The 20,212-nt window shown below is 34.9% G+C and overlaps 3 protein-coding genes across 7 annotated transcripts; 1 reads left to right on the top strand and 2 right to left on the bottom strand.

The window, feature by feature from the left end:
- Positions 1 to 6,882: 6,882 nt before the first annotated feature.
- IQD11 (IQ-domain 11) lies at positions 6,883 to 9,088 on the top strand. Of its 4 annotated transcripts, none has more exons than XM_022031734.2 (5): positions 6,883 to 7,023; positions 7,090 to 7,401; positions 7,773 to 7,991; positions 8,085 to 8,216; positions 8,295 to 9,088. In XM_022031734.2, exons 1-5 carry the CDS (start codon positions 6,952 to 6,954, stop codon positions 8,898 to 8,900), a joined length of 1,341 nt encoding a protein of 446 aa, XP_021887426.1. In that variant the 5' UTR covers positions 6,883 to 6,951; the 3' UTR covers positions 8,901 to 9,088. The 4 variants fall into 4 exon arrangements, with proteins under 4 accessions (XP_021887426.1, XP_021887425.1, XP_021887423.1 ...); XM_022031733.2 differs by having other exon boundaries at positions 7,764 to 7,991; XM_022031731.2 differs by having other exon boundaries at positions 6,952 to 7,401.
- Positions 6,997 to 12,245, bottom strand: HCF153 (high chlorophyll fluorescence 153). Of its 2 annotated transcripts, XM_022031736.2 has the most exons (3): positions 11,929 to 12,245; positions 10,527 to 10,698; positions 6,997 to 7,363 (listed from the first exon to the last, which is right to left on the bottom strand). In XM_022031736.2, the coding sequence occupies exons 1-2, from the start codon at positions 12,208 to 12,210 to the stop codon at positions 10,573 to 10,575; spliced, it is 408 nt and encodes a 135-aa protein (XP_021887428.1). In that variant the 5' UTR covers positions 12,211 to 12,245; the 3' UTR covers positions 6,997 to 7,363; positions 10,527 to 10,572. The 2 variants fall into 2 exon arrangements, with proteins under 2 accessions (XP_021887428.1, XP_021887427.1); XM_022031735.2 differs by lacking the exon at positions 6,997 to 7,363 and having other exon boundaries at positions 10,253 to 10,698.
- Positions 12,246 to 12,384: 139 nt separating this feature from the next.
- On the bottom strand, positions 12,385 to 19,957 carry KOB1 (elongation defective 1 protein / ELD1 protein). Its single transcript, XM_022031737.2, has 11 exons — positions 19,497 to 19,957; positions 18,568 to 18,717; positions 18,382 to 18,434; positions 15,983 to 16,091; positions 15,766 to 15,900; positions 15,619 to 15,663; positions 14,657 to 14,844; positions 14,106 to 14,247; positions 13,451 to 13,497; positions 13,238 to 13,325; positions 12,385 to 12,859 (listed from the first exon to the last, which is right to left on the bottom strand). The coding sequence occupies exons 1-11, from the start codon at positions 19,875 to 19,877 to the stop codon at positions 12,581 to 12,583; spliced, it is 1,617 nt and encodes a 538-aa protein (XP_021887429.1). The 5' UTR covers positions 19,878 to 19,957; the 3' UTR covers positions 12,385 to 12,580.
- Between the last annotated feature and the right edge of the window lie 255 nt (positions 19,958 to 20,212).

The following is a 20,212-nucleotide window of genomic DNA, read 5'->3' as shown; positions in this document are numbered from 1 at the left end:
GTAAAAATCTTTTTCGACTAATTTCAGAATTCTGGCACGGCAGCACCCTGCTCCCGCGACGGCACCACCGTCCACGGCAGGGAATTGCCTCAGACTGGCTATTTTTGGCCGATTTTATACCCATCCCTGCTATAAAATACATTAAGGGGCATCGGTTAGCCCAAAAAAATCGAAAAAAAAAACTTACAAAAGCGAAATTTTCTGGTGCGGTGGCTTCACCGGCTCACCTTCGCGGCTTGACGTTTTTCTTTGGTTAATCTGTAGAAAATAGAATAATGAACACAATTGTGGAAAAATTGCATGAAACGGGAAATAGGAAGGGGCTTATCGGAGGCAATTTTTAGTTTTTCCCGCGGCAGTGCCACCGAATTTTACCCGCAATTTTTGGCTCATCTGTCATTCTTTTTGCTCCGATTTGGCCATGGAGATGTTCAAAATCAAATTCCGAGTGGATAGGAGAATCTTTACCTTTTTTAGCTGTAGGAGGTGGCTCCGGCACAGTGATGGGCGGCGGTCGACTCCCTTATCCAGCGACTGGTTCTTCTTCTCCTGCGGGGGGCTGGTAGCTAGGGTTTGGTTCAGTGTGAAGTGAGATATTTATACCCGTCTCCCTTAAATCTGAGTCATTCATCGTATTTGATCTTGACCAACCAATCGTGTCTAAAGAAGAAATGAATCTGAAACATTCATCGCGATTTGATTCGACCGTACGATCACATTTAAATAGTGAACGAATCTAAACCATTCATCTCGTTTAATCGCGATCGTTCGATTGCACTTGAGAAAGAAATAGATGTGGACTGTCCACGCGCATGGGAACGCATCCGGGTCGTCCGATCACGGGCACGCGAATTGCCAGTGTGACCTCCTGCATGGCATCGAGTCAGTGTGCCTTGCCACGCAGCGCGCTTCGGTTTGTTGGGGCTGCTAACTGGGCGGTCATACCTGGTGTATTTTTTTTAATTGCGTTTTGACCCTCAGTTTCTAATTTTTCTTTTAAAAATACATCCCGAACCCAAATTTTTATTCTTTTTTTTTCAAAATTATTTTCAATTTCATCCTCCACATATTTTTTTCCTAATTTTACATTAAATAAAAATTTATAAATTTAAAAATTTTATTTTTATATATTTTTTTGAATTTTAAAATTAATGCCGAGCAAAATTTTGGGCCCGGATATTACAATTTTTTTTTAATAGTGAAAAAGTTAAATAAGATTTTTAACTCATTATTTACCTTAATTAATGAAATTTAACCGTCAACTGATATTTTTTTACCAAAAAGTTAATAGACTTACCTAGACTTATTCCACCTTGGATTTAACCTTTTTTTTTTAATAATGAAAGTTTAAATAAAATTTTTGATTCGTTATTCATCTTAATTAATAGAATTTAACTGTCATATGATATTTTTTTCGAAAAACGTAATACACTTATCGAGACTTACTCCAATTTGGACTCAACATTTTTTTTAAATAGTAAAAAGATTAAATCAGATTTTTAAATTGTTATTTATCTTAACTAATGAAATTTAAGTGTCCTAAAATATTTCTTTTATCTAAAAACATAACAGATTTATTGAGACTTATTATAACTTAGGATCAATCTAATATTTTTAAAAAAAAGTAAAATTATTAAATCAAAATTTTAACTCATTATTTACTTTAATTAATGAAATTTAATGGTAACGTAATATTTTATTTACTCAAAAACTCAATAGACTTTATGAATACTTATTCCAATTTGGGGTCAACCTAACATTTAGATCTACTAAAGATATATGCTTTGTGTATTTAAATGTAGATTGATAGTATGTAGTTTGTAACAGCCCCGGAAATTTAAATGAAGATGTATGTATTAAAAATTTTAAATGCAGAAGTGAAATAAAAATTTTGATTAACATCTCTTACATAATAACCATAAACATATTCAACGTATGAAAAAATAAGCTAATTAAAAGAAATACTCAAAATAAAAACTATAAATAGAACTATAAAATCTTTAGGCGTCTAATTCGCCGTCTTCCTGCGGAACTGGTTCGGGAACCACGTCTTCCTGATATGAAATGGTTAAGTAAGGAATGAGCTACACTAGCCCAGTAAAGACATCACACCATCTTACTGCCACATGAGTAAAGGTTCGTAGAAAACAAAAATGACTAATGGAGTATAATTTATAACAAACTCATTTATTAATGATAAAAACCTTTACTGTCCACTTACCTCGGTGAGATTCGTGAAAATAACATATGGAAACAATAACATTATAACCATCATAAAATCATATACGTTTTGTAACATAACACATGTTATACTTTTGCACTTCAATAATCAGACAACAAATTTCCTCTTTTAACAGCCTACTGGTATCCGTGGGGATCCATAGGGGGTCCCCGCTACACATGAACCATTAACATTAATAATCTGATTCCAGGGCCGTCCTCATACCCCGTCCAGTATGGGCGCCAAAACCATGAACCTCAATACCCCGTCCGGTACGAGGGTGAAACGGGCCGTCCCCATACCCCGTCCGATATGGGCGCCCAAACAATAAACCCCCGTCCGGTATGAGAGTGAAACGGGTCGTCCCCATACCCCGTCCGATATGGGTGCCAAAACACATAAGGTCTCCATACCCCATCCAATATGAGAGACCACGTTCCTGGTAGGGTTTCCTACCGATCCGATCCGTCCACCATCTCCCAGGATATCTAGTCAGGCTGTCCACATTATCCCTCTATCAATTCACATAACCTTTTTTTCATTTTTCTTGGTCTCAATTATCCAATCATACACAAACACGTAAACCAATAATGAACACCAAACAAAACAACACAACATCGGATTCACCATAATTCAAACCATAATAAAAGAAACCATGATTCATGCATACGAAACCATAAAATAGATACATCAAATACCATACTGCATTTAAAGCTGAAAAATAGATCAAACAACAACTGACCAAAAAATACATCAGATTCGGGCTCCATTAGTAACCTTAATTAATTATACACCTATATTAATTCATGAAATGTCGTTTTATTATTTATTGAGCTTTAATACCGTGATAGGAAATAGGGTGAGAAATCCTTACTTATTTCGGGGTTTGAAATTGGCTCTACAATGTGCCTACGGGCTGTCCCTAAATTTCCTGAATTTTCTCCGGGAAACTGAAATGCACTACCGGTACCTGCACGTGTCCCAAAAAATTCCAAATCAGACTCAGGGCCCCTTTTCGGCCAATATCGGAATTCCGGCACGGCGGCTCCGTCGTGCTTCGGCGATGACACCGCTGCCCGCGGCGGCGATCTGCCTCGGGTTGGCCGTTTTTGGCTGAATTCGGCCAAACTTGCATTGTTTCCTACGATAAAACAACCCTAGGGCCCTCGGTGGGTGAAAAAATCACGAAAAACCGAGACTTACCAGCGGCAGAGCTCTCGGGTGTAGTAGCTTCTCCGGCGCGAGTCGCGGTTTGATGTTTTGCTCTTGTCAACCTGTAGAGAAAAGGACGGTGATCACAGTGGTGTAAAAATTGCATCGAACGGGAACCGAAAAGGGCCTCATCGAAGGCAAAAATCGAGGGAAGCCGCAGTGGCGCTGCTGGACTTCGGCGGTGTTTTCCAGCCGATTGGCCGATGATTTAGCTCCGATTTGGCCATAGGCGGATTCAGCTTCGAAAAATGAGCCAAGGGGAGAAAATTTACCTCGTGTGGCGGTCAAAAAACCCTCCGGTGCGACGGCGGGTGGCGGCGACTGGTTCTTCTTCTCCGACGAGGGTACTGGCGGCTAGGGTTTGGGGTCGGGTGTGGGTGAGGTTATTTATAACCTTCTCCTTTTAATCTCAGCCATCTATCACGATTTAATCTGTACCGTCCGATCGCGATTAAAATGAGAATAAATCTGGGTCGTCTATCGCGATGCAATCTGGACTGTCCGTGCGTGATTCAATCTGGGCCGTCCGCACGCGTGAGATCTGAGTCGTCCGTGCACGTGAGATCTGGACCGTCCGTACGCATGAGATCTGGACCGTTCGATCGCGTGCACACGGATCGCTCACGTGGCTCCGTCCCGCGTGGTCTCCTGCGTCAACTTCTTTGCCACGCGGCGTGTTCTGATTGGCCGGAGCTGCTGACTGAGCTGCTGACATAGCACAACTTTCTTAAATTGCATTTGACCTCCAGTTTCCGATTTTCTTTTGAAAAATACCCCATAATCTAAATTTTCACCCATTTTTTCCAAAATCAATTTTAATTAAATCCCAAAAATAATTTTATCTTATTTTATCATTATTATTATTTTTATTTTTATTAAATTAAATTAAAACTTTATAAATTAAATATTAAAAAATTAAACTAAAATTCTAATATAAATTAAAATAAATTAAAAAATAAAAATAATAAAATTTGGGTGTTACATAGTTTGTTGGGTAGATTGGTTAGTGAAATTTGTAGTTGCTATTAATGGAGAAGTTTTGGTTACAGAGATTTGATTAGAAAACCTATGGTGTATATACATACATATACATATATATATATATATATTTGCATATCATCTTTGGTTTTATTTTCTTGTTTTTTCTTCTTTAGAGTTGTTTTACTTGTCATTTTTTATATGTTTTAAGGGCTATACTATAGTACCTGCACCCTTATATTTTTAGAGGTGTACATATATATATATATATGGGTACCTACTAAATTCATCTATATGTATATGTATATATTCATTTTAGAGTATATTAAAATTTTAGGTTAATTAGGGACTTTTATAGAAGTACAAGACATTAATTGAAGTTGAATAAGAGAAAAGAGAATAATTATATTTTCTCTGATATAAATCATGATTGCTCATCTCTTTGGGCCCTTATTAGCTGTAATTCCTCAATACTATATATATATATATATATATATATATGTCATACTCCTTTATCAATAAATACATATATACACATATAAATATAATATACTCCACTTTTCTCAATATGCTCTCATCTCTTTCCCCATTTAATGTTTATACTCATTCCCAACATTACTTCCCTCAGTTATATATATGTTTGTATATATATATATATATATATATATATATTATATACACACACATGTAGCCTACTATGAGTTTCTAGATGCACTTCAACAAATGATAGTGAGATTCTTTCTTTAGAGTAGATTTAGATTCTCAAGTTTTAGGCATAATGATATATAAGTCCATAAAATTTTTTACTATTAATATTTACCACTCCATCCCTTTGACTTACTTATAAAAATAATTAATTTTATTTTAGAGTAAATCTTTAATATAATTTAAATTAGATTGATCGATTTTATAACAAAAATAATATATATTAATTCTATAACTTAAAATTCGAACTCACGTATTAATAATAAAATATAAAAATACTGAGATTAAAAAATAATTGTTATATTTAGAGCAAAAAAAAATTTATATCTTTTTATCTCTTTATTTTCTGTACGAAAAGATTAAAACTATTTTATTTTTAATAAAATTAAGAAGAAAAAGTAAAAATCACACTCAGAATTTTGTTCTTATTCATGATAAAATTGAGAAGAAAGAGTAGAAATCACTCTTTCAAAAATTTTTTCTTTTTTAAATGTGAGTAAAAATACCTTATTACTTATTTAGAATAATCACAACCGATTCTTCATGATCGAAAAACGAAAGAGTTATCAAAAAAGAAGAGAAGAAAGAGAAAAGGTAGTCTCAATTCATCTTGCACACAAACCCTAGCATCACTTCATGATCGAAAAGCAAAATCAAGATTAGAAAATGTAACATGAAGCCGATATATTCATCATTCCTTCGTTAAAACTATTGAGAAGAAAAATCTAACCCACTAAAAGAGATTACAACGGGAGGTTTCGATCATTTTTACGTACGAAATATAGTGATTTTGAATTTTTCTCTTGTAATGTTTAAATTTTTATTATAGGTTAACTATTGAGAAGAAAAATCTAACCCACTAAAAGAGATTACAATGGGAGGTTTCGATCATTTTTACGTAAGAAATATAGTGATTTTGAATTTTTCTCTTGTAATGTTTAAATTTTTATTATAGTGAAAAATGAAAAAGAATTATGAATTATTTAACTCTCTAAAAGTAATTGAATTAGTATTTTAAAAAATTAAAAATTTAGATAATATTTTATAATGAGAAGAAAATATTTAGTACTAAAATTAAAAAATGAGTCGAAATTTGAAGACTAAATTATTAATTTATTATTCTGTTTATAATATAAATTCAAAAAAAAAAAAGTAAAGTAAAGGAGCATGTGGATCCTTGACAAAAAATTGAAAAGTGAAGGGTACATTGGGTAATTTAATAGGCAGCAGCAGACATGTTCAAGTGTAGTAGCAGATGTTAAAGTAAGAAAAGAAAAAATTCACAGGCCCCATGAATATCATCTGGTCATAATAATAATTCATTCATACATACGTACATATATATACATATATGTATATATATATATATAGAGAGAGAGAGAGAGAGAGAAGAGAGAGGGTGAGATTTAAGTTCCTTCCTCCAACAACACAACACAAAGACTGATTGCTTCAAAATGCCCCACCACCCACATTCCAATTCATTACATCCAAACCCATCATCATAAACATGAAATTTCTTTTTTTGAATCATTGAAAAAAAATATCAGGTATAAAATTCTCCATACCCATTTGATCAATTTTTCAACTTTTGCTTTCTGTGGTTTCTGTTTCTCCACAGAAAAAGAAAGATTAAATATCTTTCCTTAATTATTTCCTCTTTTATCTCCATTCAAGAATCCCTTTTCTGGGTGCCAGTTCAAATCAACAATGGATGACATATATGCAAATTCTTGTCAGTCTCATTTGGTTTGAATCTTGGGATTAAATCATGTGACTGATAAGAAATCAGTTCAAATGACATTATGTGAAGAGCTTCATAAAGTATTCAAGACTCAATGGCTACCAAAAAGAGAAGCTGGTTCAGTTTCTTGAAGAGACTATTCAATGCAGAACCTAAATCAGAAAAGGTTAGTAAAATACTACATATATATGTATGTATATGCTGTTATACTTACAGTCATTGGGTGTATCAGAAGGAGATCAAGAGGAGGAGATGGATATTTGGTAGGCTAAGTAGCAAAAGACTAGCCTCCATTCAAGCTCCACCATCATCAACCAGAGAGAGATCAGTAAGTGACCAAGCAGAAGAAGAACAAAACAGACATGCTCTGGAAGTAGCCATTGCCTCCACTGCTGCTGCCGAAGCTGCTTTAGCTGCTGCTCAGGTTGCCGCTGAGGTTGTTGTCCTCACTTCCACCATTCCTCCTCCATCTAATGGGTTTAGTCACCTCCAAATCCAAGAGCTTTCTGCCATTAAAATCCAGACAGCTTTTCGAGCTTACCTTGTAAGTTTCTTATAGTAGAAATAACATATTTAACTAAGTAGTTATGTCACTTCCCCAGAACGCTAGGATTGATCTCAGTCTCAAGACCGGATCTTCTCTCATTTCTAATAGAGAGTAAGTGACCAGTGACTATGCTAGAGTTGATCTCAAGACCTTCTCTCATTTCTAATAGAGAGTAAGTAATAAGTGACTATGTAAGGTTTGATCCCAGTCCCAGCCCTGGATATTCTCTCATTTCTAATATAGAGTAAGTAACTAGTGACTATGCTAGAGTTGATCCGAGAACCAGATCTATACACATTCTTTCTTAATAGAGAGTAACTAATCAATGTGTTAAGACTCCATGTTTTTGATAATTGAAGTTAATACAGGCAAGGAAAGCTCTGCGGGCATTGAAAGGCATAGTCAAGCTTCAAGCACTTATTCGGGGGCGAGCAGTGAGACGACAAGCCATGAATACTCTCAAGTGTTTGCAGTCACTTGTGAATATTCAATCACAGGTTTGTACCAGGAGAATCAATATTTCAGAAGCAACATTGTATTGTGATGAAAGCAGGAATTTACAGACATTGAAAGACAAGATAATAAAGGTATACATACAATACAAGTATGTTTGTTTTAGCATTCTGAAAATCTCTCGATTGGAAATCTTTATTTAAAAATTCAAGACTTGTTCGTTTCAGATTGATACAAACAGTCAGAAGAGATGGGATGATAGGAATTTGACGAAGGAAGAGGCTGAGGCCATGGTCTTAAGCAAGAACAAAGCTGCAATCAAGAGAGAAAGGATCAAAGAATACGCGTTTAGTCATCGTGTAAGCTTTTTCGTCTCACTGGGTTTTCCGTTTTACCAGATTCTTTGTTGATTCATCTCACAGGGAATGAATCTGCAGAAATCAGCAGAATCAGAACAGGACAAAGGGAATGGCAAATGGAAGTACTGGTTAGAAAAATGGGTGGATACCCAATTATCAAAGAGCCGAGAACTTGAACATCTAGACTTGAGTTGGAATCAAAATCAGCTCGAAGAATCAGTAACAAAACAGGTAACCAAACCTAGAAAAAATCCTATTCAAGAATCGGGTTCTCCCATTGCAGAAGCTAGAAGATCATTTCATCACAGAAAACAATGTTCCCTAGGAGAAGACAATTCTTTCTCTACTTCACCACCTGTTCTTCCAACTTACATGGCTGCAACTGAATCTGCTAAGGCCAAAACAAGATCACTAAGTTCCCCGAAACTCCGGCCAGGGAGCTTCGACACTCAATCCGAAACCTATTCACCATACAAGAACAAGCTGTCTGTGATAACTAATGTTTCAGGTGATCAAGCAGCAAGCAATGATAGGATTTGCAGGCATAATTCTTACCAGCAAAGATCACCAAGCTTGAGGGTTCTCCCTGCAGGTCCAATAAAATCGAATCGATCCCTGAAGGATCTAAGTTTTAATTCAGAGTGTTCATTTTCAAACTGGACTCAATCTAGTCCTTTCAGATGATCATTCTGATTTTTTAAAACAATCAGGCTTGTGGGTTTTATTTTTTTTTTTATAATTACAAATTATTTGCTTCTTTAATCTGTTTGATCAAAAGCATGTATTTGAGTTCTCTCATTACAAAATTATGTAATGCAAAATAATCCATTAAAATGGAGAAGAAGCCTGCACAGAGAGTTTGGTTTGACAGATATGAGATGTGAAGATGAAGATTGCTCTTGGTTTTCTATTTGGGTTTTCTTTTCGTTATATTAGTTTATAATTTATATATTAAATTATATATATATATATATGTTAAGGATGGAAGTGAATCAAGGTATTGAAGAGAAATTAAATCAATGTGCTAACAAGAAAAAAAATCATGGTTTTAAAGCAAAAAAAAATTAAGGTGTTAAAAGAGAAAATAAATAAGGGCATTGGGAAGGAAGTAACTTAAATCAAAAAATAAAATTATATCATTTGTAATTAATTGTTTATTTTCTTTTCCGTCCTAAAAAACCTATATATATAAAGTTATAATATCCAATGGAATACACATCAATCAAAACCATTCTTCACAATATATATGAGAATAATAACATAATTTTGAAAAATACATTACTAATTAAATTAAAACTCATAATAAATATTAAGTAATATATCATTCCTTAAAAAAAATCAAACAGTATGAATTATTCTCTATAGATTTAGCATCCAAATAATTTAAACAAGTGAAATGTATGAAATATTAAATGAGAATAATATATTTAAGTAAATAAAAAAATAAATTCAATGTTGAGTAAGATAATATTCCTGCCTCCCATAATGATAGCAGCAACAGAGAAGCCCAAGCTGTCTCTATGCCTTTTCAGGAAGCTCATGACCCTACCTTAAATTCATTATCAATAAAGCCCATACTACGTAGGGTTCTTCATCTTTAAATGATAAGGTACTACTAATTGTTTTTTTTATAAATAATAACTCTTCTGAATGTGAAATTATTGAAAAAACAACTCGTTAATCGAATGCATCAATTCATTTAACACAATAATAGAATAAATTATTTTAATGTCAAAAAAATTAAAAAATTTAATTTTTAAGGACAAAAGTATAGTTTTTTCTTTTAAAAGTGGGATTGATGTATTGAGGTAAATTAAAGGACGATTGGGTTTGAAGCTCTAAAGAAGACATTTGGCAAGCAAAAATGCCAAAAGCTAGTATTGAAGAATTGACAAGTTTTTTTGTCAACCAAAAATGCAGGGTTTTATCCTATGATTCAGGTTTTAGTTCATAGGTCAATGCATTGTGTAAAACTTGTCTAAGCGAACAAGCTACTTAAGGTAGTCTACAAGGCATTTTTCTTTTCTGGAATGAAGTTGTCTGGACAGCATGGAGGTATTCAATTATGTTTTCAATGAGGAAGTAGCAGATTCAAGCCTCAAATATTTTTCTCTTTTCCTTCTACTCTATTGTCTGCTCTGTTTTTCTGCTTTTTGCGGTTTCTATAGTTCCTCTTATTTATCCATTCTGTCCATATACACACACAAAGTTCCTAAGAAAGTTACTTATATGTTCACAATAATACATAACCATAACTGCTGTCAAAAGGACTAGGAAGTAGAAAGTGCAGGGGATGATTTTTTTTCTTACTCTTGTGTGCCTTATCTAAGCTCCTAAAAGAATCATAAACTCTGCACTAAGCTTCTCGTTTGGGCCGGTTCCGAGTACGTGGAAGCACAGGTTCCTGCACTATCTCCTCTACTGAAATCTCTACATCATCACTCTCCTCTTCAGCTTCCCGTATTGCTTGGTTAATAGCAACCTATTCCATTAAATCATCAGGTGAAGAACTATGTTGCCAGCATAATCCCCATAGTACTAACTGCAAAGCATACATGATAATGCACACATCCAAACAAAAGAATATAACAATGACCCCAATTTCTGTCAAGTGTGTGTCTTTTATAGTGCCATGCTTATACTTGTCCCCTTTAACATATTGGTAGACTGATTTGTAACAGAAGGTCCTATTTTAACGCTTTATTGAAACCATAAAACGCAAAGCTTGAAACTATCTTGACTAAAAGCAATATGCAAATTGAGAGTTTCCCTCTAAGGGTAAGATTCTCCATGCCAATTAACTCCATGTTATAATAAAGGGTCAAGGATAATATCACTGTAATACCAATTATCTGTGAGAAAGATCAACCAAGCTGTGGCCTCAATATTTTCTCTTAGAGAAGTAATATTTAGAATTCAAGCATGTGTATACTATTGGTAAGCTTTCTAAATGTCAGACGCGATATATAAGCATCCTGGGAACCTCTCACTCACAAGCAAGTCTTAAAATATCTGCAAGAATTTCAAATTAACAGTCTTCAAAAAAGATAACAATTTCATGCATCCGAAATTCTCCTAAATCACAATGTATTTCGAATTCTTATTCATATTAACCTGACTGAGTAATTCACATGGATTTCAACAGGAAAAAGACATTTATAAGAATATACTGCAAATGCTTATTTCCCACCAACTTTGACAAAGATTTACTGGCTTGATGGGTTCTTAAGACAACTAAAAAGTAAATGGCAAGAAAAGATCTAATCGGACCAATCATCTCAAATTATGTTCAATAAACAATCATTTTAACCAAGTCAACTTAAATTTATAAAAGAAAGCACAAAGCTTCACTTATAAACATGTGCTACGCACTATAACATGTTTAAGAAGAACCCATTCGGAACTTCTCTCAAACATCTGGTGGGTACCCAAAATTTTAAAATCTGTTCAACCACTTACATGAAAAGTGAAGACCGAGCCATTAAGCTTGTCAGACACTAAAAACCCAAAAGGAACAACGTAATCAAACAGAAACTAGACATGAACAACTACAGAAAGAGTGTTAAACAAGATGAAAAAACCAATTGGTGAACAAGACGAAACTAAACATTTTCTGAAAATATAGTCAACCCGCAAAAATTTAGATTGGGTAAGACTACGCGCAGACCAAAGCAAAACCCACAAAAATGGAGGTGATACAGAGATAACATACCTCCTCAAGAAAGTCTCTATCGAGCTTATCAGCAATCTTGATAGAAGTGAAAATGGTGACAGCAAGAAGCGAGAATGGGACCGCGAAAGCGAACAAGTAGCTGCTCGTGTTGGGACCCGCACGTGTCACCACCGTCGACCCTCGGCCATTCAAGCGGCGGGTTGGCTGGCCGGTGGAGAAGCGAATGGTCGGGGAAGATGATGGTACGTGCGACAGGGGGATGACACGTGTGGCGGGAGGGAGAGGGAGTACAGGAGAATTGGAGATGAGGAGATTCGCCATGGGCTTCTCGGAGTTCGGGTTCGGATTATGTCTTGATTTTCTAATTTTATATTTTTATTTTTATTTTTTAAATATATTTACTGTTAAAAAATATTTATTTTTTTATTTTAAATTTAAGAAGATAATGGCGTGTTTGGTTGCAAAAAATATATAAAATAAAATTCTTCTCCTACATAATTAAAATTTTTGTATTTTAATTAAAAATTATGAACTCGAACCTCATCCAAACGAATTACAACGAGCTTATAGAATTACAATGGTAAGCCTGCTTGCAAATTAATCTATCCTGATTCTTCCCTTGCCAACAAGTTCAACATCCAGACAATCATAGAAGCAGGGACAACCATATAAACCACCCAACTAAACCTTCCTAGATGAGAAGCTGCGAATTGTCCATTTCCGGAGGTGGCAAAGGCGGAACAGCTGCTTCGTGAGAGCGGCTTGCTTCAACATTCAAGACCTTCCTACCAGACGCCTGATGCTGTCTGCTTCTATCGACCTGTCGAGAAGGAAGGGAGATTGATGCAGCAGCTCTTGAAGAGTTACTGCTATCGATTGTTGCCAAAAACTTTTCCCTCGAAAGAGTTGTGGAAGCAGATGAAATAACAGAGCTTAAGACACCAGATTCTCGTAAAGCTTGTATTATGACCTGAAATGTATGTGGCAAAACATAAACTTTGAAAGAAATAGTTACATTGACAATAAGAAGTTCATCAAAAGTAGAAATGAACTCTGATTTTGGGAATGGGCTGTAAGTTGCCAAGAGAAAATCATCCAAAGCAATGTCTTATATATCAAATTCAAATCATTTCAGTGAATCAAGTCTGTCTACTTTGTATTCTTTCCGAGAACAACCAATTCAGCCTCATTGATACAGCCTGACATTTTACTCATCAGCTGACGTAACTCGGTTTGTTAAAATTTTAAAGCCTAATAAAAGGCACCAACTTTTTACTCTAGCATTAGTTGAAAAATGCACTTAAATAACTATGCTTGTCATGTTTTTCCCCATTATAAAAATGCTTACCATGGGAGAATGTATCCTTGTTAAAATGCCCTTTTTCAGGAGTTTCAGTTTCAGATCTTTGTCACCCCATACAACATGCTCACGATACCTAAAGAATCAGATGCCACAAGTCTGTGAGGTACATATATCCATTTAACCACTTCAGCTTATAATCAAGTGGTTCCTTGTGAACTCAAGTTGGTATAGAACTTGTTTTCTGCACTCAGTGTTTACCAGTTTAGCATTTCCTCATCTGTTCCGGTTGAAGCAATTATAAACGCCTGCAATGCATAAAACTTATTTAGTACAGTGACCAAGTGAGATAAAACAACATTCAACAGAAAGCTAACACAATAGCTGAAAAAAAAAGTTTTGAGGAATATGTGTGAGACGGAAAAAGAATCTTTCTTTTACTTATCCATAGTTGCAGGATACACATCAGGAGTTACATGGGTTTTTAGATGAGTTGAATCCATTATCAACAATAACCAACTAAATTAATACACGTGCAGGCAAGCATAAGACAAATATATGAAAACATGATACGTTGTAACTACTTCAAATTAATTGATTTTATTAACCATCAATCCGTGACCCTTCAGGGTTTCTCACAGTAACCCCACACAACCTGTAGAAGCCACTTGTAAGAGACTGTATGTACAAAAATCTATCTAGTTCAGGTCTCCGGTAACTAGCATAGAAAATGCTGGCAAGGGATTCCTCATTTGCATAACTCCTTCATAGAATAATTCCCATAATTTCTTTTTCTTTTTCTTTTTTTCTTTTTCTTCTCGAACAAAAAAAGTGATCAGGATAGTCACCAGGGAAATTTCTAAAGCTAGAAAATGGGAAAAAACTGCACATATAAAAGAAAAGGGAATAAACTCACAGATCTATCAAACTCCAGCATAAAGCATCTTTTAACATCCTCCTTTGTGGGCTTGCACCCACATCGGTCACGTCTAGAGGTCAAGTCAGAAAATTTGGCATATGTGTAATGCAGAACAGCAGCCTCCTCTAATTTGATCTCACTGACAAGAATTACATCAAATATTAGGGAAAAAAAAAAAGACAAAAGGACTAGGAAGATAACTTTTCTTTTTGCTTGTGGAATCAAATTACCAATCATAGAACCAGTAACAAAATAAAGGCTCAAATTTCACATTTGATTTAGTTAGCAAAAAATGCTTGTAAAATGCGATGTCTAGGAATAATCAACACTCGTTAACATAAACCTTGCTTCCTTCTTCCTGAACACCTGTGCACCAAACCTTTACTTTGCCATCACCTAAACATATGGTACCAATTAAAATTCCAATGCATTCAGGAGAAATCGTCAACATGTAAACAGATATGTGTAATGTATTTCACTACTTTAGTTCAAAAAATTCCATCCTGTATTCTGATTCAAGTGTCGAAATAAGATAATAGCATCAATACTTTGGGGTTTTCATATAATTGTGCCATCTGTGTGCACCATTTGGACGTAGATGATCTTGAATCCGAGCAGCTGATTTCCCGTTTCCATAAGTCAAAAAGTAATTTGGATTACCACGAGTTGATTCTTTGTACAGGCCAAAGTATGTATCTTTTGGAAGGTGGTCATAGTTCTTCTTAAACATTGATACCTACATGCACATAAATAAAAACTAGCTGTGCATCAAGGTCTATACATACGTACTAAAGATTAATATGTTAATTTTAACAGAATTTCTAGGGAACCTATCTCTTTCTTTAGGAGAAAAAATTCTTAGGACATTTATCAGTTGACAAAATTACACCATAGAATTTAAGTTACAATTGGTTCACTTTCAATTCTTGGACTTCAATTATTTGATATATTAAAGATAATTATAATTTTAATATTTGATTTCTAATTGAATCAGCTCCATTTAGTTTTTCAATTCTACAAATATAAAGCAAAAGAACTAATTTGAATTGGAATGGAAGTAACTTAGAATTTAAATATTATTTTCCAATGAATTCCTATCCCATTTATATTGTATCCATATTCATATTCTACGGAATTGAAATTTAAACCAAATACCTTTACCAAATGGTGAGAAGAGGATCAATTTCAAAAACACAAAAGCTTATAGACCAAATACCTTTGTGAAACTTCTTATGTTACTGATGTTTCTAAATACCTTTAGCAAAAGAAGCTGATTCAACTAATTAAAAGATTGTGTTACATAATTATGCATCCAAACAAAAAAAACATATGCAACTCAAATAATCAATATCTTCTTCAATTGCTGACTGCTTCATGACCATAGGTTTATGGATTAATACGAGATCATATGGTGTGTTGCAAACTTTCTCTCTTGGAAACTTAAACCTTTTAATGTCTATGCCATCGGTACAAGTCAAAAACACAAAGCTAAACAATTTACGAAATTTACCTCAGTAAAAGGATCTTTGATATCATCCTGTTCAACACTGCTTTCCTGAGGCAGAAAGATAAAAGGAACGACACAATGTCTACCCATTACAAGCTTCTTCAAATTGGGAGTGATAGAATTTTTTAATTAGTTCAAATAATCACTTACATAGTTTGGAAATATAACCATATCAACATTTGCAGGGATATCAAGCAGCAACTGCCTCAAGGAATACTCATGAGCACCTGCAGGGTGTATTAATTCGTCGGTATCAAGATGAAGTATCCAGTCGATGCCTGCATCCTAATATTTTGAAAAGCAAGAGCTCACATGTATTAAAATAAAATCAATGGCTTTAAGAAAACAATCAAGTCATAGTGCATACCCTTGCCATAACTATAGCCATCTCCATATTGAGAGATTGCTTCACAAATAGTTCATAGTTGCATGGTTTATAAAAGAAACTTGATAACCACGTCTCATTCCAGATTCGGCTAACAAAACACAAAAGAGAAGGCATAAGAAGAAGGATTCGGCAAAACAAAATATGATAGTCACATTTTCACCCATGAAAGAGAGTGAAGACAAAAAAGTCAACATCAAGATGAAAACTTATTTTGGTGTTTCTATGTAAAATAAAGCTGGAGGACAATGAGCAGAAAACTAAAGAAAATATAGAGATACAGTTCTCAAAAGAAACCTGATACGATGTAAGAGAAATATGAAGTACAAGTTATAACTTATGTCAAACATAAATTTTTCATACTTATTCAGATGTGCTGATGTAGATATTGGATCATGGTTAAGAGATATAAGAAAATTACAAAAGAAAAGATAAAATCCAATTAACAATCATAGGGATTGGCAACAACCACAAGTCAAAGAATCGTTAGACAGTCAATTCAATGAGACAAATCCATAGCCTTACTCACAAGCAATCTGTTTAATAATGATAAAGCATCCATGTATTTATAGGGTCACTACATAGCTTAATACAACTAGAACTTGTAAATTGGAAAGAATACCCAAATAAAATTCTTGCTAAAAGAAATAAAATCAGAAAATATTAAAACCCTGTACTAGTATGTTTTATACTAGTAGTACTCTTGGAAGACACTCCTATTCCTAGGAAAATACTTCTCAAATGTGAGGTACATCATTTGCTTCACTACAATGACAAAAATGTATTATCCTTGAAAACCTATCCACAACTACAATAGTAGAATCATGTGTCTAACCCTTAAAAAGTCCATGGTCAAATTCTTACAAGGCTCATGCGAAACAAGTAAGGAGGTTGATGTTGGCGACCAAAAGAGGATGCTTGAGGAACAACCTATGCAAGTAGGGGCTTAAGATACTTCGCTATCTCCAAAGCTCTGTGGAATGTTTTTTTTAATAACGGATTTTGAATGATAGGTGGATCACCTAAAACTTCTGATTTTGAATGTTTACCAAAATCTCCTCACAGACCACTAACTTTAACTTGGCCAAATAAACATTCTCTACCTCACTTAAGTGATAATGTTGGAAGTAGTCCTCAATACCACTAAGCCAACCTAAACAGACTCATGGATCTAGACTTCCATCAAATGTAGGTGCATCAACCTTGACCCTTTTGTAAGGATCAACACACTCATCTTGAGCAAAACTAAGGTTCTCATGAGTGAGGGCATAGGCTCCTTAACCTTGCCTAAGCATGTATTGCTGCTGGCAATAAAGGTATGATGTGTTCCAATAATGCCTATGGTCATACCCATCATGTGACTACCTAGGAAACTCATGGTAACAGTTGATATTAGGATTTCTAGATCCATGCCTCTCATGGGAATGAACATCTTTAAAGCAAGCATATCTACTAACTCAGGTCCCTCAGCTAGACTAGCTGGTGGAAACTCATGTTACTGTTGCTACTCTTGAAAACCAAACTCAAGATCCTCAGCTAGACTAGGTCGCTGGAAACTCATACTGCTGTTGCTACTCTTGCAAACCATATTTGCATTTGTTGACATCTCTACCCCTTGCAGGATTTCCCTGAATTAGTGTAGCTAGAGCATCATACCTTGCCTTGAATTTCCGATGGAGTTTGCTTATCTCAACTCATAATTCGTTACGAAAGTCAGTGTTTATTTCTCTCTTTTACGATTTTTCAGGTGCTTTATGATTGATTTAGGGTTGTTATATGTTCAGAGAATGTGGGATTTGTGGTGTGAAAGTATGACACGAAAATAAGAAAGTTTAGTTCTAACACCAAATTGATGTCGCATAACTAACTAGTATTTAGAGCAAGGAAACTGAAGAAAATAAAAGATAAATCCAACCCGCGGTTACAAGAATTGGCAACAACCATACTACAGGTTGTCACAACTATAATCATAGGGTTGTTCTGCATACAATTCAATGAGAAAATTAGTAGGTTTATCCATAAGCAGTCCATTCACATGTAGCTGTACAGTGATTACATAACCTAATAGGTCTAAAACTTTTAAATAGGGAAGTACAACCAAATAAAACTATTGAGAAAAAGGAATAGAAAACAATAACACATAATATCCTATATTAGTAAGCATTATACTAGCAATACTCTAGGAAGGCATTTCTGTTCTCACAAAAATATTTGTTCCCTAATAACTTAGATGGTCCCACATTGGATTCAGTATTATGAAGCCACCCAAGCTTTCGGTAGAACAATACGTTAGAGAAGAAAGATTCAGAAGAAGTTCCTTTTGGGTTAGCTTCAAAACGAAAAAATGGATCTCAGTCACCAAAGTAGCAAAACAAACCAACCTTTTAGCCTGTTGCTCCTCCAGCTCTTTTGTCCTGTATATCACTTTTACTCCCTTGAAAAGTAAAGAATAAGTTATAAGTTTCGAATACTAGCAAAATAAATCAGTGGGAAAACTCCAAAGTATGTGTTCAAAGGAAAACACAACAACATCAAAGTAAAGAATGCCAAACAATAAATTAACTCACAGGAATTGATTCCAACACTTTAGAAACATTAGGAGATGCAGCCTGCCCTTCCACGAAAAGGAAAAATGTTGTTACCCCAATAACCTTGTGGTAAAACATCCATGGTAGAATCTGATCCAAACCAGCTGATGTACTTGTTGTTACACAGATCTGCAAATAAAGATCCATGGCAAAAGAAGGCCATAATTTGTATCTCAAATATATTTTAAACTTCGGAGCTACAAGAACTGTAATGTGGATTGCCTGAATGTCTAGAAATAACTGCTTAGCATCTTCACAATGTTGGGCCCAGTACATCAGTCTAACAAATGGGAAATGACACCTCCTTGGCAGGAAAATGGGAAGTTAAAAACTTAGATCATTAAGTTCTTCAGGGGAATCAAGTTTTGAAACCAAAAGATTTTAATTTTAATCACCCCCTTATGTTATATGCAACACTTAAGTCTAGAGACAATAACAAGATTCAGAAATCAATATGCAACTAATAAAATACAGAAATATTGCACACGAAAGAAAATAAAAAAGCAATCATCCAAATCAACTAAGAACATGCAAATTATGAAGCAATTCACACAACTGTAGTCACCAACTCTCTCCTCGAGATCGTGATTAAAATCTATATTCAAACAGAACCAGTGCACAAAGCCAAAAGCAACCAAACCAGAAAGCAAATTCACCCACAGGGATTAATAAAGTAAAGCAGGATCCAGAATCAGATCAACCCAAAATCCAAATATCGACCTAAGGAAACAATAAGCAGCACCCAACAAAAAACAAAGTCACCAAAAGCAGATCCCAGAACAAAATAGATTGAAAATGCGAACAGAAACGACAGAAAGACGCAACACCCAACAAAAGCCAAGCACTAAAAGGCAATAAAAAGACACCAGATCAACAAGGAAACCAAGAATTGGATGAGAAAATCGTACCTTGGGCCTTAAATTAGCCTCCAAACCAAACTTCCAGTCCCCGTAGTAAGGTAAGGAAGGGGAAGCAGTACGGGCAAGAGTAGAGCAATCAGACGAAGAGGAAGAATGATATTTGGGGGAGAGAGAAGCGAAAGTTTCCATCCCCGGGAAAACCTCGTTGTTGTGATGATTGGAGTCGTGCGGAGCCCAGGAAGAGGAGGTGATGGAGGAGATGACGGGGTCCGGGAGGCCACCCCCTCTCCATTGGAGAACGAAGGCTAGAGCTGCGAGGGATAGAGGAAGGAGAGTGAGTAGAAGAATTAGACGCGAAATGAAGGATTGCGTTGAAGAAGAAGAAGAAGAAGAGAGGAAGGGAGTTCGGTGGTGGTGGTAGTTCGGCATCCTGCAACACAAGAGTGTGTGAAACGTTTGAGGGGAAAGTGAAGTAGTGAATTTTTAATTAAGTATGTTTTGACTCCGGTTCAAGTGTGTTTGACTATACATATATATATATATATAGTTGTAGAATCTTTAATAGGATATTATATTTTTAATCTTAGAATCTATATTTTTAATTGAATAATTCATTTTTATAAGTAAAGTATGTATTTGATCCGTTAGTAAAAAAAATTTTAACTTAATAGATTTGAATCAATATAGTAAAATTAAATCGACAGAATAATTTCAATAGGTTCAAGTTCAAACGTTTGATAGAAGTCAAGTTTCGTCGAACATAC

Source organism: Carica papaya, chromosome 8, assembly GCF_054855325.1.
Source record: "Carica papaya isolate Zhongbai chromosome 8, ASM5485532v1, whole genome shotgun sequence".
NCBI lineage: Eukaryota > Viridiplantae > Streptophyta > Magnoliopsida > Brassicales > Caricaceae > Carica > Carica papaya.
The sequence above is the reverse complement of the archived record's forward strand: the minus strand, read 5'-3'. Positions and strand labels throughout refer to the sequence as shown.

Bases quoted from the DNA above. Each gene is read 5' to 3' on its own strand.
- IQD11 (XM_022031730.2), top strand. From the start codon at position 6,952: ATGGCTACCAAAAAGAGAAGCTGGTTCAGTTTCTTGAAGAGACTATTC. The intron at 7,402-7,763 runs GTAAGTTTCTTA...TGATAATTGAAG, and splicing joins CAGCTTTTCGAGCTTACCTT to TTAATACAGGCAAGGAAAGC. The intron at 8,217-8,294 runs GTAAGCTTTTTC...ATGAATCTGCAG, and splicing joins AATACGCGTTTAGTCATCGT to AAATCAGCAGAATCAGAACA.
- HCF153 (XM_022031736.2), bottom strand. From the start codon at position 12,210: ATGGCGAATCTCCTCATCTCCAATTCTCCTGTACTCCCTCTCCCTCCC. The intron at 10,699-11,928 runs GTATGTTATCTC...TTAATGGAATAG, and splicing joins ATAGAGACTTTCTTGAGGAG to GTTGCTATTAACCAAGCAAT.
- KOB1 (XM_022031737.2), bottom strand. From the start codon at position 19,877: ATGCCGAACTACCACCACCACCGAACTCCCTTCCTCTCTTCTTCTTCT. The intron at 15,901-15,982 runs GTATGCACTATG...TCAAAATATTAG, and splicing joins TGGCTATAGTTATGGCAAGG to GATGCAGGCATCGACTGGAT. The intron at 15,664-15,765 runs GTAAGTGATTAT...TTTCTGCCTCAG, and splicing joins TGGTTATATTTCCAAACTAT to GAAAGCAGTGTTGAACAGGA.